Source organism: Amphibalanus amphitrite, unplaced genomic scaffold, assembly GCF_019059575.1.
Source record: "Amphibalanus amphitrite isolate SeventyFive unplaced genomic scaffold, NRLGWU_Aamphi_draft 000028F_arrow, whole genome shotgun sequence".
In the NCBI taxonomy this organism is placed as follows: domain Eukaryota; kingdom Metazoa; phylum Arthropoda; class Thecostraca; order Balanomorpha; family Balanidae; genus Amphibalanus; species Amphibalanus amphitrite.
The window spans coordinates 1,529,941-1,543,329 of NW_024881524.1; the positions used below are offsets into that span (position 1 = coordinate 1,529,941).

Here is a 13,389-nt window from a genome sequence, read left to right on the forward strand (position 1 = left end):
TAGCTTACAATGGCGCACAGACAGCCCCTGGCGTCACATCTGTACGGAACATTCCGGCTGATTGCTGGCCCGTGAGTCGCCATCTGCATGGAACGCACGTGCCGACGCAGCAATTCAAGCGACGATCCCGACGAGCCCCTGTGACGACTGATGTGAAATCCAAGGAGGTCGGATTTCAGATGGTGGTTCCGACCTGGGTCGCAAGGTCAAACTAGGTCGGTGGACCCGTCTCGGCACGAGTTTGGTGATGGATATTAATTATTGAAGTGGATGGAAGAGCAAGATGCTTAGAAATGACTAATGCAAAGTTCGTATAAACTTCAACAGATGATTACAGCCTGCAATGTTGCTTGCCGCCTAGTGATACGTTAACTGCAGGAGATGATGTACTCGTAAGTGCTTACCTGTTGGATATGCGGCACCGAACATAGTAGTGATGTCAATTACAGAAAATCGGAATACCGATACCAAACCAAATACCAACCAAAACCGTGAGAAAATACCGAAACCTATCCAACCTAGGAACATGAGGCAAATACCAAATTTATACCAATTTCTCAGCCTCTTATACATAAGTGAGGGTTCATAATACCAACAAAATACCAAATATATTAGGACGGAAATACCAAATACCAAGTTGGTATCGGTTTGGTATCGGTATACCAAAATGTTGGTATCCCATTGACATCTCTAGAACATAGTAACACGGGTGATTCGTGGCGGGTCGTTGCATACTCACAGGCCACAACACTTATTTATAGATCCTATGTATGTATGGTCATTTGATGACCATTGAAATTGTTATTGACACGTTTTGTGTCCTTATTTTCAGGGGACTCTAAAAAGCATATATTTGACCAGCCATATGCTACTCTAAATCACCCAGCAAAAATACTCTATAAATAAATGGTATAAACTATAAACAACACGAGTATTATAGCACGTAACAATGAGAAACATCGAAGACCTAACAAGTAACGGTTAGATCAAGCGTATCGCCCTATTTCAGATACGGCAAGAGTGGTCTGTGGCCGAGCGTGGAGGCTGGGCAGCGGACGGTCAACAATCACACCAACATCACCATCTCGGGCCTGACTCCCTTCACGGTCTACACGTTCAGAGTGGTTGCCATCAACGCCCTGGGCCACAGCCGGCCGAGCACCGTCTCCTACCCGGTCAACACGCAGCGGGAGCGTGAGTTAGAGAGAGAGAGAGAGAGAGAGAGAGAGAGAGAGAGAGAGAGAGAGAGAGAGAGAGAGAGAGAGAGAGAGAGAGAGAGAGAGAGAGAGAGAGAGAGAGAGAGAGAGAGAGAGAGAGAGAGAGAGAGAGAGAGAGAGAGAGAGAGAGAGAGAGAGAGAGAGAGAGAGAGAGAGAGAGAGAGAGAGAGAGAGAGAGAGAGAGAGAGAGAGAGAGAGAGAGAGAGAGAGAGAGAGAGAGAGAGAGAGAGAGAGAGAGAGAGAGAGAGAGGAGAGAGAGAGAGAGAGAGAGAGAGAGAGAGAGAGAGAGAGAGAGAGAGAGAGAGAGAGAGAGAGAGAGAGAGAGAGAGAGAGAGAGAGAGAGAGAGAGAGAGAGAGAGAGAGAGAGAGAGAGAGATAAAATACTGACGTGAGAAAGCTGCACGGATGGGCTTCTGATACTGTAATATGCTAGTCTTGAATCAAGGGATGATTACATCTTTTACAACATATCCTCCATTTGTTTGTTGACAGTTCCATGCCCTCTCAGGTCCCGGCACAGCCCCGAACCTGACGTTCGCCCGGAACCGTTCGTCCACGTCTATAGAGGTGGGCTGGGAGCCGCCGGCCAATTATACCCTGCACGGGGAGTTCACTGGGTACCGACTGACGTACCGGCCGGTGGAACCTAGCCGGACGCCAGGCACGGTGACGGAGGTGGACCTGCACGACATCTGGCTCAGGGTAGGTCACAAATTTGAACACGAGCACACATATCTCTCAGTGTGTCCTTCATTTCTCCTTCATGGCAGGCAGACATCAAGGCAGACATCTATGAACCTGCAGGCTAGTCACGAGCCAAATAATGCATTTATGACGTTAGGTAATTTATTAGTTTCTTATTATATTTTTGCTTATGGTCAATAATTGTGTCAATATAGTTTCACTGAACATCTTTACCTGATAGTCGAGTGGTCTGGTCTGTTCCCATTGGCTCTGTCATTAGCTGGCATGAGTCCTCACATGAGTCCCTTACTGACATAATGCGCTACAAAATGAAATGCCAAGACCGTTATCCATTTGTTTGTCGCTCGCCAGCCCCGCAAAATAATCACACATTGTCTGGCCAGGTTGGATGTGGCGGAAATCAGAGTTCATCTTGGTTTTCATTCACTTCAAAGAAGTTATTTTCAGTCCAGTCTGAATAAGAATGTCTATAAAAGCAGTACGCTTCTAAGAACATTTTATCGTAGGCCCCAGCGCAACCGGATCAAGCACATCAAAATCTCCCTCGGACACCAAAGTTACAGCCGAGCGGATCCGTCCGACGGGTGTGAAGTCGAGCTGTTTTGTCTTGCCTTCCAGTCGATATTGGGTCTCTTTCGGCTGCTTTATCGCGGAAGTTTGCCATTAAGTCGGAATCGGGCGGGGAACTAGATTTGATCGTGCAAGTTTCCAAACGATGTAGTCGCTGCAATGGAGGCCGCCGGCAGCGACTGCCGGCATGAAGCGCGCCCGTCGCGGCCGTCGCTCGTCCGTTCAGATGCCGCTGATAGATTGGGCAGTAAAGTGCAGCCAGCCTGCCGCTCGGATATTGTGAACGGCCGTGCGCGGCGGCCGAGCGGTAAATACGGGCCAACTTGGAGCGGAAGTTGCCACAATCCCTGAGCCAGAGTACCCTGACAGGCATCTTTCAGTCGACAATGGTCCGCTCATGGGACGCAAACGCGGCGGAGTAGTGGTGCCGGCGTGACCAAAAGTGAAGTGCACTGGAAAGGCTATGCTTCGGCTATTCCGGAGGGGTTGTTAGTGAAAGGCTAGCTCATGTGGTGCACAGACATCGCATGAACGTCAATCATTTCAGTTATTATTTGTCATTGTTGCACAAGGAGTATTGCTAAAAATATCAAGCATCCAAGAAAATATTATGGAAGGACTTCACACCTCTTGGGCGCCCATTTCATCACAAGGCTAGGCTTATGTGCGGCTTAGGGTTGACGTCCGCAATGTGTGTTTTTTACATTGCATAGCATATTGCATAGTATTGCATAGTTTGAGAACATGTAGGTAATTACATAACGTGCCTTACGTCAGCGTGCCTAACACGCTACTGGCTTTTCAGCTTCCTTTGTGCTTTCACGACTCGATTTATAGTAATGATTGAAAACTTCTGAAAACTAATGAATGAATGTCCACTTTCAGAAATATTATATCGATGGTCTGGAGCCATTTACCAGGTACGAAATAACACTTCAAGTGAAGAACCCCGAGTATCTGAGTCCACCTGACACCATTTCTGCCGTAACTTCTCAAGGAGGTAAGAAATGAAATGATACGAGTACATAATTATTGTATTTGTCCGAAATCAGTTCGTTTCAAACCGTCCATCGAAAGTAAAAACTTCTGCAGGTGCAAACTCTATGCGTGAAAATGTAATCCATTCTGCATTTAGTGAGTCCGCAAGCACATCTGATCATTCCTCCGCGGCTTCCAGTTCCATCTCGGCCGGACAACGTGACGTTTCTGGAGGTCACTGACCGCAGTATGGTGCTCGGCTGGACGCCTCCCCGCCACCCTAACGGCCTGCTGCTGGGCTACACCGTCTACTGGACTTCCCAGCAGGCTACCGTGCGCAGTGTTACCGTGTCCGCCGGAGACGTCACCTCTTACACACTGACCACGCTCGGTAAGATCCCCGCAGAAGCCGGCGGATTATACGTGCCGGCCGAGGCAGGTGGTTGAGCCCGGCAGGACGATACGCCATCCGAATTAGCTCCGGTTTCGGCCGTATTTTTGGTCAGACACGGGACAAATACCATACGAGGATGTGTGGTGTTGGTATAAAGAAAGTCAGCAGCAAAGGAAATCACATATAGCCTTCATTAGTCTCATGCGCGCACTGGAGATAATCAGACGATCTTGGGCTCTTAGCCCGCGCACCGACGGGGGGCGGATATCCGCCCCCCCCCCCTGAGTTTTTTCGTGGATAGCGGGAAAACCGCGGCGCGTAGCGCCACAAAATTTAGTACGACTATTTTTTTTTTTGTCGATTTTACACATGGTGTGCAAGTTTGAACCTCCTAGCATTTAAGGTCAGGTCACCAGGTCACTTTTAATGACCTAACCTCAAGTCACTTTTTTGCAACTTTGTCACCGTGCCAGAGCTACAGTAGATTTCGGAGGCCTTTGAAAGTCGCAGGATGTTATTAGGGCATTAGTAGCTATAATTTGTATAGATCGGAATTTCAATATCGATGACCTAAGGTCAGGTCAATTTCTCGACCTCCTCATTATAATGGGTATAATGGGTGACTTATAATTATAAGTCAATGGGGGAAAATCAAACTCCCTGTTTTTACTTTTTACCACTAAAACGGGTCGGCATGGTCCCATATATCATACATGACTTCATATACGATCAACCTTCACTACCTTGAAGATATGGTGTTGAGTGCTCTCGCGAGGAACATATTGTTATAATAACTCAAAATGAGTTACCTTTTCCTAGAACATAGAAAGTTTAAATGTCAAAAATGATGTATTTAGGTGAATTTTCGCCCATAGGGCATCATCAGACAAGCAATTGGCACAAATTAAACATCAAACATCTTTGTGTCAAAGATGTTTGATGTTTAACCCGCGCACCGACGGGGGTCTGCGCCAACTTCGCACCGACGGGGGGGGGGGGGGCGGATGACCGCCCCCCCCCCTGAGATCTCGAGAACGAAGCAAGATAGCGACAAGCGGTAAACGGCATCGGATACGCACGGACAAGGTCTACAATTTTTACAAAGGTCATTTTCAGGTCAGGTGAAAGATGACGTCACAGGGGTCGAAAAAGTCAAAATGGCGGCGCTAGATATGGAGAGAGTTTTTCTCGAATAACTTTCGAATTAGTCAAGATAGGAACAAACTAACATCGTGATCCTCTCGTCAATCCGCATCGAATGATATATATGTTGACCTCGAAAGGTCAAGGTCAAAGGTTGACCTCAGGTCACGTGACCTCGAGGTCATCATGTATATCACTCGATGCGTCTTGACGAGCTGAACACAACGAGACCATCCGCGCGGCTGTATCTTGTTCCTGTACGGAGTTATTGGCAAAAAACCTTTGGTGACCTTTGATGACGTCACATGACCTTACAGCTGCCCAACAGCAAAACAGACCTCAAGGTAGTGAAGGTTGATCGTATATGAAGTCATGTATGGTATATGGGGCCATTCCGACCCGTTTTAGTGGTAAAAACAGGGAGTTGATTTTTCCCCCATTGACTTATAATGGGGAGGTCGCGAAATTGACCTGACCTTAGGTTACCGACATTAAAATTCCGAGATACACAAATTGTAGCTACTAATGACCTAATAACATCCTGCGACTTTCAAAGGCCTCCGACATCTACTGTAGCTCTGGCACGGTGACAAAGTTGCAAAAAAGTGACTTGAGGTTGGGTCATTCAAAGTGACCTGGTGACCTGACCTTAAAAGGTAGGAGGTTCAAACTAGCACACCATGTGTAAAATTGATGAGAGAATAGTCGTACCAAATTTCGCGGCGCTACGCGCCGCGGTTTTTTCGCTATCCGCGAAAAACCTCAGGGGGGGGGGCGGATATCCGCCCCCCCGTCGGTGCGCGTGTTAATTTGTGCCAATTGCTGGTCTGATGATGCCCTGTGGGCGAAAATTCACCTAAATACGTCATTTTTGACATTTAAACTTTCTATATTCGAGAAAAAGGTCATTCATTTTGAGTTATTTCACTACCTTGAGGTCTGTTTTGCTTTTGGGCAGCTGTAAGGTCATGTGACGTCATCAAAGGTCACCAAAGTTTTTTTTTGCCAATAACTCCGGTTAGGAACAAGATACAGCCGCGTGGATGGTCTCATTGTGTTTAGCTCGTCAAGGCGCATCGATTGATATGCATGATTACCTCGAGGTCACGTGACCTGAGGTCAACCTTTGGCCTTGACCTTTCGAGGTCAACGTATATATCATTCGATGCGTATTGACAGAGGATCACGATGCTGCTCTAACTTTGTTCCTATCTTGCAAGGCCTTCTGTTTGACACAGAGATGCTCGTACAATCGCGCAGAACCGCCGTCTCGGTGTCATATGGCCCGAGTTCTGACCTTTGGCCTCCAACCCCCCCCCCCCCCCCCCAGGTGCGGGCATCGTGCGAGTCAGACGAGGCTAATCTGGCGCGGTGCCAACTTTCGCCCCGAACTTACTCGGTGTAAATTGCTGATTGGGAACTTCGCGTCGTGTAATCGATCCTGACTTTGTCGGGTTCGGTGGGCCAGCTTCGTGTTCAGAATAGCTCGGCCGATCCCCTCACACCTTGTCTGGGCTGTGCGAGGCTCAGTAGATTGACCGCTGTCGGCGTGCTGTGGGGAGAGGCGAGGGGGAGGCAGTGGGGGAGGTGCTGGGAGGGGGCAGAGTCGACGCTAGATGGATGGTTCACCACAAATCAGTATTGGGGTGTGAAAGTAGTGAAACAACAAATGACAACAGTAGGTACGGAAAGCGCAAAGGCAGACAATAGAGAGAAGCAGGCATTGCAGAGAGATTGGAAAAAGTTATGCGTCGAAGTTGATATCAAATATCAATTGAAATTTAAATATCAGAGGCTGATTAGTCACCTGACATCCTCGTAAACTACAAATTATAAAGCAATTCACATACGCCATGAAAACATGTTTCTGGAATTAGTGAAATATTTGAGCACATCTCATGCAAACCATTGCCAAAGCTTCTTTACCATGTGGTTACTAACTGAGCGGTGATAGAATATTTATGTTCCATTTTATCGGATATTTGGGCACTGATGTAAACAAGGCCATTATTCCACAGGTCTGTCAGGCGAATGAAGAACCATTTTAGCGACATGCTTGTGAAAATGACGCAAATGATAAACGATAGCATTCCCCACGGGCAAGCTCTATCGAGTATTCAAAATCAGGACTAAAGTACCTACATCAGAAACGCCTTATATGCAAAGTACAAAAGTTGCATTGGTCTTCTACCATGTAACGAAGGGCCGTACTCAATGATCAAAGCCAAGCTTACAGCATCTCAGATAAATATGCAATGTCACTGCACTGGAGCCATGTTACACAGATTTATCCAATCAAAGCGAGCTTTGTAACTCGAGACACAATCCTTGAAATTCAATCACTCGTTCGGGTCACACGAGTGATGCCATTTGGTTCCTGTCACATACATGAATTCCATGCTGATTTGATCGATATTTCGAGTGAAGACTCCCTGGCTCATGTAGATTGGCACAGTTTGAACAAGCTGACTTATATGGACCCTGGACCCAAGGCAACCCCAATGATTGCAGGTAATCCTGTTTCGAGACACCTTTGTCATCATTTTAACAGCATGAACCAGGCAAAAACATACTTTGTTATGTTTCAGCGACCTTCATACTGTGAAACAATTTATATCAAGACGTATGACATGGAAGACGGTAGCAGTCGCGTATCCGTTATCCCTTGTTACGGACCGAGCACTGTATTTACATCTTGCCTTGCGTTCGACATCCGGAAAATGAGGGATAATTATCCGGGATCACTGGTAATTATTTGGTATTGCAGGGGCCATTTATACAGTTAGTCGCATTTTTTATTTCTTTTGCTTCAAAAATGGCCCTTTTACTCATTTTCATGTCCGTTGTGCACGGTGTCAGCCTAAAACACCGAATGATCCCGGAAAATTATCCCTGATTATCCGGATGTCGAACGCACGCTTTATCTATCTGTACCGGCTGACCCGACCAGGAATACACCGTATGACTGAGCCGTGTCTTTCTGTGTCTGTATCTGTAACCGTCTTTATCTGTCTGTGTCTGCCTTTGCGTATCGATAGACCCAGACCAGGAGTACACCGTTTGGCTGAAGGCACGCACGGCCTCCGGAGAGGGGGACCGCTCGTTCCCAGTGACGTCACGAACTGACGTCAGTGGCCCGGGGGCACCCGTCATCACCAACATCAGCTGTCCTAGCGATACGTCACTGGTGCTGCACTGGCGGCGACCGAAACTCATTTACCGGTGAGGACGGTGCTGAGGGCTGGGGGAGGATTTTGGCGGACTTGCCGGATGGGACTCTAGCTGGAGCTGATTGAACTTACAAGTAGGAAACATGCTTACATTATTGAGGATTTGGACTATGTCAACAATAAGAATGGCAGCAGTTAGGGGTCCTTTCTGGATTTTGATATTTGCAAAAAAAGAACGCCGATTGGTGCCCTGTTGTTGGTCCAGGATGTGTAGCAGATGTATTGGTGTGATCCACCTTTCCTTTTCATAAACTGGTTGCGATAGATAGTTTTGTTGGTGAGAGGATCCTTCAGCTTTATTTGCAATGCATCGCTAACTTTTTAAAAGCCAAACCAGCTGATATCGGCCTCGCCCATTTCCAGCTCTGTGGATATGTACTTTTTGTTGTATCGAAGCAACGCGAGCTGGGACTTCGTGGAGCGTCACGTTCCACTGAAGGCAGACGGACTCAACTTATCGGTAAGCGCTCCATAAACGTAAAACGGATAAACCAAAAAACTAGGTGCTGTGTAGTGTGTGCTCAAGCTTATGCGGTTACAATGTGGCTACTGTATGACGTAGTTAAGTGATTTTTCAATAAGTCTTAGGTTAATTTGTAAAATCTGTATCATGCTGTGGTGAAATTGAGCGTGGCCAACCGATTTTCATTGGATGCCTGACGCTGATCATAGCATATATTATGATCAACACCCGGTCTTGACGGCACACCACCACATGTTTTCAGATAATTCTCACAAACCTAACTACGAATGAAATCTACGAGCTGCGCATTCAAGGTGCCACCTTCTCAGTGCTAGTTCCGAAGAAAATATACAAAGGCCAGCAGTCTGCCTCGGCAAAGGTGAGAAATCCGTCGGCTACAGTCACGTTTATCTGCAAGTTCGAAATTTCAGATACATGCATGAATGTGCGGTACTGCGTCAATGACACAGTACCTCGGCCTCGCTCTACCGTCTTATTTTTACTCTTACATTTTGTCCTCAATCATCATTCATCACCGTCACATCTTGTCGTTAGTGTCATGTCTTTTTCTCAATATCATGTCTTACCCTCACTGTCCTGTGACGTCATATGACGGCTGCTGGCAGGTGCGTATGGAGCGGAACTGTCAGCAGATTCAGCTGTTCAGCACGTGGCGACACCAGCCCAGCACGGCACTGGCTGGCGCCCAGCTGACCGGCGTACTTGTCGGCAGTCTTCTGCTGGCAGTCACCGTCGTCATCGCCGTACTTTGGAGGTAGGTGTGTCACCGTCATCGTCATCGTGTTGTGGAGTTGGGTGGAGGTGCCATCATCGTCATCAATATTAGTTGGAGCAGGTGTGCCATCATCGCCATCACTGTTCTTTGGAGTTCTTGCTCTTTGGGAGGGGGAGAGTTGTAGACGTAGCCGTACTCTGGAGGTCAATGTGTCACCATCGTCATCGCCGCACTTCGAGGTGGGCATGGCTACAAAGGCAGGAAGTTCCCCTACGAATTACCCCTGAGGAGGCGGTAAGGGCATCTGGTAATGGTCCAAGCAGAAATGGAGGGGGTCTAGGGAATGGCCATGGCAGGGGTGGTCGCAGCCCGCAGGTCAATATCTTAGTGGCACTCACGTCCTCCTCCCGTTAGCCTCATTCGGGGCTCTGTCACTGCAGGTCATACGTGTGGATGGGCACATACTTGTGAGCCTCCGTCGACTGACTGGAGAGTTTGTAAGATCGATCACGCCGCCCGTCTCACGCTACCATGGTGTTCAATATCGGTCGCTCGGTCGATTTCGCTGTTCGACTGGTGTCGAGACTGCGAGACCCGATCACGAGTCTGGCAAAATCATCGCGACGTGCGCGACTGCTGGCTGCCTGCGTGACAAATTTCCAGATCAAGTCACCTTACCGACGCCATCCATCTGTCCTGAGGCAATCGGCGAACATTTGTCCGCGCTGGAGCTCCGATTGATTTAGAGTGTCTGAAACGGCCAGCTCTCTACTCAATTTGAGGTTACTTTCAATTGCACGTCACCAGCGCGGTGGCTATACAGCTGGTTCTGTGTAAAACCAGACAGAGTGGTACTTGTGCAATATGTTTAGCTTGTTTGGGTTACCGGGGCGAGGGATAAGACACACGCTATCACACTTCTCTCTCTCTCTCTCTCTCTCTCTCTCTCTCTCTCTCTCTCTCTCTCTCTCTCTCTCTCTCTCTCTCTCTCTATCTCTGTCCCTCTCCCTGTCTCTCACTTTCATTACCTCTTCTCTGAGTTCCTGGGCAATGTGGCAAGTACACATGTATATACTTACGCGGAGGAATCATAAACGTTTCATTGTTTTGCAATGTGTGCTCGTATTTAAATAACAATAGCCATAAAAATGTGTAACTACAAGATAGCCTCAAGCTAGAATTAGAATCAAGCTAGACCCTTCAGCAGAATGAAAAGATGACTTTGTTTACGTTAATAATGAAATGGAGATCGAATTCCGATCGCAATAAAAGTAATTCACTAAACATGTACTTGCTTTTGTTCTTGCAAAAAAGACGTACATATATAATGGGAATACATTTTATGAAATGTAAAAAAAACAAGCACTTCATTGGAGAAAAAGGTATATTTGCGATATAAATTCAAGTCAACAGTTGCATTTATAAATCGGAAAAGAATATATGTTACTGCATATAAAGACAAACATACATGCCTAATGAGATACAGAGAAGTGATCTTTAAAAAAAGCTCGGTCCAAGACAAGCCCTCATCATCATTCAATTGAAAAATATGTAATTCACCAGCGTCAAAAGAAGAAGTTCATGAGACATATGTAACATAACGAAAACACTGCAGTGAGCACTGAGCAGTCATTTGTTTGTTTGTTTATTTATTTTTTTATTTATTTGTTTATTTATTTATTTTTTAGTGGCCCCTCCTGACTGTGCCGGGACAGCGGTGAGCGGGCCCAGTGCCCGCAGTGATCAGAGACCACCTACGGGGTGCAGGTGTTGGCGTCAGCCGTATTGCTGGCGATCCAGGACAGCGCCTCGGTGACGCGACCGAACACATCGGGCCAGTTGGCCACGGCGCACGGCCGGCCGAACGAGACGACGCCGATCAGACGGAACCGGCCCGAGACCTCGGTCACCAGCGGGCCGCCGCTGTCGCCCATGCAGACCGACCTGCCGCCCTCTGGGTAGCCGCCGGCGCAGATCATGCTGCTCTTGAGCGTGGAGCCCCAGGCACCCTGGCAGCGACTCTGGCTCCAGACGGGCAGCTGGACATGCTGAAGGTGAGTGGCCTGAGGGTCGCTAGCGCCAACCTGGCCGTAGCCGCTGGCGATGGCCGTGACGTCGGCGTACGTCTGGCCGGCGGTCGGCAGGCAGACGGGCGAGATGGTGTTGCTGAAGGTGATCTCGCGGTCAAGCTTCAGCAGCGAGAAGTCCCAGCCGCTGCCCGAGGCGCTCGTGTACTGCGGGTGGTTGATGATCTGCTGGACCGAGAAGCGCTGCTCGCCGGCGTCGGAGGTGCCGATTTTCAGGTCGCCCAGCATCACCTGGATCTGGCTTGGGCTGCTGTTCTCGGTGCAGTGGGCCGCCGTCAGCACGTAGCGGTTGTTGATGACGCTGCCGCCGCAGAACGTGCGGGTGCCGCCGGGGTTGACGAGGCCGGCCTGCCACGGGAACTGGCCGGCGGTGGCGTCTGCGCCGCCCACCACACGGGTCTGGCGCAGGCCGCACTGGCAGTCGCCGCTCGGCGGCGCCGACGTGGTGCCGGAGCCGGTGGCCACGGTGACCAGGCAGTAGAAGCCGGTGGCCGTCACCGAGTAGTCGGTGTGGATGCGGATGCGCAGCTCGGAGGCGGTGATGGCGGCAGGAGCGCTAGAGCCGCAGTACTTGCGCTCGTTGATGGAAAGATAGTCGTAGGCGCAGGAGGAGTGGCTCTCCATGCTGAACGGGTTGCAGGTGACGGTCACGTCCTGGCTGTTGTCGCCCTTCAACGTGAAATTGGAGTCATGGTTGTTTGGGTACTGATCCGGGTAGTTAGGGCTTTGGAAGAAGTACTGTCCAGGCGCCAAAGTGTAAGTGTTGCGAGTTTCTTTCTCGAGGAACGGAATAGGCTCGGGTCCCTCCTGGAATGCGACCGGCTCGACATCGAGTGGCTGGATGGGATCGCCGTCGGCCTTGGCCGGGGGAGGCGGCTTGGCCAGGCCGGTGGCCAGGACCACACAGGTAACGACTGCCAGACGGAACATAGTGGAAGGTACCGGCTGCTAGTCCGGGGGCCGCCTTTATACACAACTGAAGGGGACGCACAGATGTCTTTGGCCTCCCCGAGTGACAACTCAGCGGGGCCACTTGTTACTGAAAATGACTGCGCACCTCTGATAAATGTCGAATACCTATGCGGTTAACTCTGAGTGGGATGAAACGCCAGCAAATTGAACATCTGTTTCTGGCGTCGTCTAAATGCACGATTGACAGTTCCGTAAGGCTGATAATGGATGTTATTCAGACATTCCGCGTGCGCAGCACGTCTGTAAGGCAGTTCAGCGTACGTAAGACAGTTTTTGTCGGAATTGGATGTTCTTTGTGTGCTATAGTGCAATGTCACCAGGGCATTCTAGGACATGCTAAGTGCGATGCTATATACTGCCCGCGGAGGGATGCGACGAAATCCTGACCCATTGGAGTGAAATGGCGTCGCAAGGGAAAGCAGCCTTAGGAAGCGGATTTTTTTTTAACTTTACGCATCGCCTACCTAAAATCATCGGGTATTCCATAATTCCTCTCAATTATATAATTATGCATATAAGTTAATCAACACGCGCCCCACTGGGGCCTGCGTATAACACGCCCTACGGCGGGGAGGAGGGTATTCATAGCCCCTCCCCTCCTAACTCCGAAACTACTGAGCCGATCGTCAAAATTCAAACGGCGTCTGATAACCCCGGAAAAAACTGTCGAGCGAAACCTAATTTCATTCACCTAAAGTTCATCGATGACGTCACAGGTCAGTTCAAATTAGAAATTATCGTTGCTTGGCTTGCTCACATTTTGGGCTCTGGCCGCCGTTTTACAAGTCAGATCAGGCTCATTTTTGGTTTACACACTCATGAACAAGATACCCTGAGGGTACACCAAAATTGTACTTTGATTTTCAAGTTAGGGTCACGTCATCACAGGTCACG

The 13,389-nt window shown here is 48.8% G+C and overlaps 1 protein-coding gene across 1 annotated transcript in view; it reads left to right on the forward strand.

The window, feature by feature from the left end:
• Positions 1 to 140: 140 nt before the first annotated feature.
• LOC122365727 (tyrosine-protein phosphatase 99A-like) overlaps positions 141 to 13,389 on the forward strand; it is a 30,556-nt gene continuing 17,307 nt past the window's right edge. The window contains exons 1-9 of the mRNA XM_043337186.1: positions 141 to 392; positions 1,010 to 1,194; positions 1,726 to 1,919; positions 3,378 to 3,492; positions 3,670 to 3,861; positions 8,046 to 8,229; positions 8,601 to 8,697; positions 8,963 to 9,079; positions 9,327 to 9,475. Of these exons, the coding sequence (XP_043193121.1) occupies positions 382 to 392; positions 1,010 to 1,194; positions 1,726 to 1,919; positions 3,378 to 3,492; positions 3,670 to 3,861; positions 8,046 to 8,229; positions 8,601 to 8,697; positions 8,963 to 9,079; positions 9,327 to 9,475 (1,244 nt within the window). The 5' untranslated portion in view covers positions 141 to 381. The remainder of the gene's footprint in view (positions 393 to 1,009; positions 1,195 to 1,725; positions 1,920 to 3,377; positions 3,493 to 3,669; positions 3,862 to 8,045; positions 8,230 to 8,600; positions 8,698 to 8,962; positions 9,080 to 9,326; positions 9,476 to 13,389) is intronic.